At 60.5% G+C, this 4,300-nt stretch overlaps 1 protein-coding gene across 2 annotated transcripts; it reads right to left on the reverse strand.

The window, feature by feature from the left end:
* Nucleotides 1–1,448: 1,448 nt before the first annotated feature.
* On the reverse strand, nt 1,449–4,060 carry LOC100338285 (2-acylglycerol O-acyltransferase 3). Of its 2 annotated transcripts, XM_002722827.5 has the most exons (7): nt 3,804–4,059; nt 3,480–3,587; nt 3,329–3,399; nt 2,886–3,090; nt 2,496–2,670; nt 1,761–1,963; nt 1,449–1,674 (listed from the first exon to the last, which is right to left on the reverse strand). In XM_002722827.5, the coding sequence occupies exons 1-7, from the start codon at nt 3,907–3,909 to the stop codon at nt 1,520–1,522; spliced, it is 1,023 nt and encodes a 340-aa protein (XP_002722873.1). In that variant the 5' UTR covers nt 3,910–4,059; the 3' UTR covers nt 1,449–1,519. The 2 variants fall into 2 exon arrangements, with proteins under 2 accessions (XP_002722873.1, XP_069920573.1); XM_070064472.1 differs by lacking the exon at nt 3,480–3,587 and having other exon boundaries at nt 3,804–4,060.
* Between the last annotated feature and the right edge of the window lie 240 nt (nt 4,061–4,300).

A 4,300-nucleotide genomic window follows, 5' to 3' on the forward strand; every position in this document is an offset into this window, starting at 1 on the left:
GTACAGTGAAGGGGTGGGGGGGTGAAGTGCAGGTGGTGGGAGGGGGATTCCTGAGGAAGCCATCTGTTGGCAGGTGCCTCTGGACATGGAGTGGGGGGCAGGTACAGGTGGCGCCAAACAGCACCAGAGGGATGAGGAGGGCAGCCAGCAACCCCGGAGGGACCCCAGTGCCGTCCTCACTTGGCTCCAGGTCTCTGGCCACAGAGGGGACGCGGCAGGATGCGCAGCCCATTTCCAACAGGGGGTTGGTCCCAGCTCAGTCCCGCACCCCGGAATACTGCCCTCAACCTTGATAAGCTGGGTTGAGCCAGGGCCGGAATGCGGACATCCGGGACAGAAAGGGCGCCCAAAGGGTGGACTTTGGGAGCACTGAGGGCACGGGGAGGCGGAGCCAGGGGCGCAGTTGAGTGGTGGGTCTCCCTGTGGATCCCTCCGCAGACATCCGACACCAGCGGCCCTGTGGGCAACACTCCATGGAAACCAGCTTATCGTGATTGAGTCAGGCAGCAGGGGCCGCGTGGGCATGGGGACAGAGGCTGCAGGGAGGCACGGAGAGCCCCCCACAGCAGAAGAGACCAGGGCGGAAGTGCTGGGAGAGGAGATGGGAGGGAGGGAGGAACCCAGGGAAATCGCCAGCAGGGCTGGAGACGACTCTGAGAGGCTGGGAGCCCCCTCTGAAGGGCGAGGCCACCTGGGCGGGGTCAGGCCCACGCTGCACACTCAGAGGGCTTGGGGCAGCCCCAAGTTTGAGGAAACTGCACGGTGGGTAGGGCGGTGGCCGGCGGGAGGCTGGTCTCACTCCTGTCCCAGCAAAGGAGGAAGCACATTGGCTTTGTCAAGGCCCAGACTGCAAGCGCTCCCAGGCCAAGGTGCTCACCCACCGGCTGTTTCTTTACTGTTTTCCCCATTGCCTTAGCTTAGAGGATAAGGAGGCTCCCACAGGGACAGCCTGGCAGGTGCATGGGCAGAGAGCCAGTGCCTAGGGCTGCGTTTGCGTAGCACTAAGTGCCCTGGCCCAGCCTGAGAGCCTTGGTGGACACCAGCACTGGCTCCTGACCCAGCTCCTTGCTGATGACAGCGGGACCGGCTGCCCTGACTGGTTCCTGTCACTCACAGGGAGTCCTGGGTGGAAACACCGGGTCCTCGCCTCAGCCTTGACCCTGACGCCACTGTGGGCATTTCTGGATGACCCAGATGATAGGAACTCCCACGCTGTGGGTGCCTGAGCCTCTCAATAAACACTGCATCCATTTTTACAACAGCAAAGCTCAGCTACCGCAGAGGCCATGATTAGAACATCTAACAGAATCTCTTAGAAATTGGCTTAGAGACCGAAACTGAAGAAAACTGACTCTGGGACCACTGATCTCAGCCCTCACTCAGTACTGCCACACCCGCAATGATGACAACAAGAGTGGTTGTAGGAGCATCCCTGGCTCTTATCTCTGTCCATTTCAGCATTTATTGGAGGAACCAAGAAAGGCAAGGGGGAGGATTCCAGTGCACAGGGCTTGGGGTCTTAGAAGAAGGTGAGGCGGGTGGAGGCAGGGACCCCGCAGCTCTCCTTGTGCTCCTCAAACAGCCGCTCCAGGGCGTCCATGTAGAGCCTGTGGTAGTGGTCAACTTGCTCCTGGCTGGGGCTGCTGCACTGGGGCACGGGGATGGGGCCGCCCACTGCAGGGGAGGGAGACACGGGTGAGCCAGAGCTGCCGCTGGCCGTGCCACCCACGGCAGCCTCCTCCCTGCAGATGGGCACTCACCCACAGTGGTGATGGGCACGGGCAGGGGCAGCAGACCACAGGAGTTGGGCGAGAAGAGACCACAGCCCCAGAAGATGCAGGGAGCTATGCTGGTGACCCTTTTGCAGGTGACCTGGCACAGGTACTGCCAGGAGCCTTTGGAGAAAGCCTTGCACCTGAAGGTGTCGTTCTCCCCAAAGGAGTACACAGGCACCAAGGAGGCCCTGGGAGGGGCGAGGAAGAGAGAGGACGCTGCTCAGGGCCTGGTCTGCCCTCGCAAAGCCCTTGGGTCTGTGAGTCCCTCCCCTGTCTCCTGAGGCCACTTCCCAAGGTGTTTGGAGACACATGACCATGTCTGCATAGAACATTCTGGAAGGAAGCCTCAGCTGTCCTGACCAATGGCTGTGTGGTGGGCTTGGCGTATTCCTGTTCTCACTCATGTTTACAGCTGCAGCATGGTGGCAACGCAGGCATCAGCCCTGTGTACAGGTCAAGGTCAAGTACAAGGGTTGCCCTATAGATGGACTTGAGAAGAGAACCCAGAGCTTCTGAAACCAAGGGACACAATGTTTGAGTCCACAGGGACGGGATATGGGACGGGGCACTGCAAAGGGTGAGATCCAGGTCTCAGGACTGTCAAGAACCTCCATGTGCAAGGACACTGCTCAGCGCTTGGGACCCACAGCCCCACCAAAAGGGACCTGTAATTCGCATATGGAGAAGGCAGCCAAGCCTTGAGGCTTGCTGCCCACTCACCCGTGCCTCAGTGCCAGGCGCACAAAGCCTTTGCGATTCAGGAGTTCCAGGCTGTGCTGCCCTGGGGTTGTATACAGGGCCTCCTGGGCTCCCCCGATCACGATGACCACCGCCTGGCCCCGCTGGGGCTGAGACAGCACAAAGTCCAGGCTGGTAAGGCTCACGGGACGCAGTCCTGGGTCATGAGCAGGAGGGAGCAGTCACCACTCCCTCAGTGGCTCCCGATTCCCTCACCCCACCAGTTAGCAGGGAAACGGGAGCCCTAACACTCCATCCCACATCTCATGCCCATTTCCAGCATGTCCAAGAGTCAGCGCAGGTCCAGGGGTCCACATGGGTGTCTCGTACGGGTGGGGCACACCACATCCTCCCACACAGAGCAGGGCTCACCATGCATCATGATGTATTCTCGGAAAAAGGGGACGTAGAATAAACCAGACAGCATGGCTAGCCAGGGCTGCAGCCCCGGGAAGAGCTGGGAGAAGTCATTGCTCTCAGTGAGGAAATTACTGAAGGCTCCAGTGCTCAAGATGCCGTGGGGGTGGGCCCCCAGCACATAGTTCTGGCTGGGGGGCAGCTCTGCTGTCTTCACCAGCTGCAGGAGAGGAGGGAGGCAGAGAGGGGAGGCAGCAGCTGCAGGTGCTGCCTCTGCCCCTGCTGACTTCAGAGGTCAAGGCCCTGGGATGGGGTCAGGTGCACCTGTCCACCCCTGCCCCTCTGTGAACCTAGGCAGCAGGTCTCAGGCTGCAGGACAGGGAAGCGGGAGCAGGTGCCTGGGATTGCAGTGGGGAAGTGAGGTGATTGAGGCGTCTCTGTGGACAGTGACCCCTCACCTTGATAGGAAAGTAATCCCTTTGGTGTTTCCAGATGGCCCAGGTCCTTGGCCACACAAATCGCCTTCCCCCTGCGGGCAGAGATACAGGTGGGAGAGTCCCTGAGGCACCCTCCCCATCTCTCCCCACCTGGAGCCTGCCCAGAGCTCACCTTGGCTGGGAGTGTTCCGGTCCAGGTAGAGCCACAACATGTAGAGAACAGACAGAGGCCAGAGCCGTGTGAAGAGGAGGAGGAAGAGAAGAAGGAAGGAAAATGGGACTGGGTTAAAACAAGAAAAAAAAATGATTTCTCATCAAAACTGCAGGCTTCAGCCCAGCTTCCCCTCCCTGCACCTGCTGCAACACTGGAGGGGGCACCTCCTGGGGTCCTGTTCCTGCCCCTTGCCACCGTTGTCCTGAGCAGGGGCACCGCCCTCCTCCCTGCAGCCCCTTCTCCCCTGGGGCACCCAGGCAGTGCTGCCTCCCCACCTCTCACCTGAGCACAATGTCAGCACATAGTGCAGGGCGCCCAGTTCTTCCAGCCACTGCTTCTGCAGGGTCTTCACGGGGCGGCGGGGCACCGGGTCTTGGCAGATGTCCATCCTGGTGCCACCCTCTGCCTCAGGGCTCCAGGTGGGGTCACAGGTGTCCCCTCTCCCAGGGTCCAGGCTGTGGCAAGGAGATGCCTTGTCTTGAGCCCCTGAGGTGCCCAGGCTCCCTCTGGGACTGCCCTTGGCTGTCCTGGTCCGTCCGTCTTGGCTGGTCCATGGGAGGAGTGCAAATAGATGTGGGTGTAGGGGAGGGGTTGGCAACTGGTGGCTGAGAGCTGGAAGCTCATGTGCAGGGAGTGTAGAAGCAGAAGTCCAGTTGTCCCACTGGGTTTGGGCCCAGGCTGAGAGTGGCCTTGGCAGGACCCTCTGCTGACCCGGTGGAGGTCCCAGGAAAGTTAAGGCTTCCTGGGTGCCCTGGACAACTTTGACCTTGTGCAGAAAC

This window comes from Oryctolagus cuniculus, chromosome 19 (assembly GCF_964237555.1).
Source record: "Oryctolagus cuniculus chromosome 19, mOryCun1.1, whole genome shotgun sequence".
Classification (NCBI taxonomy): Eukaryota; Metazoa; Chordata; class Mammalia; order Lagomorpha; family Leporidae; genus Oryctolagus; species Oryctolagus cuniculus.

What these genes read in the sequence shown, in the direction of transcription:
- LOC100338285 (XM_002722827.5), bottom strand. Translation starts at nt 3,909, where the DNA reads ATGGACATCTGCCAAGACCCGGTGCCCCGCCGCCCCGTGAAGACCCTG. An exon ending in TGTGCTGACATTGTGCTCAG is followed by an intron (nt 3,588 to 3,803) that starts GTGAGAGGTGGG and finishes GTTTTAACCCAG; the next exon opens with TCCCATTTTCCTTCCTTCTT. An exon ending in CCGGAACACTCCCAGCCAAG is followed by an intron (nt 3,400 to 3,479) that starts GTGAGCTCTGGG and finishes CTCTGCCCGCAG; the next exon opens with GGGGAAGGCGATTTGTGTGG.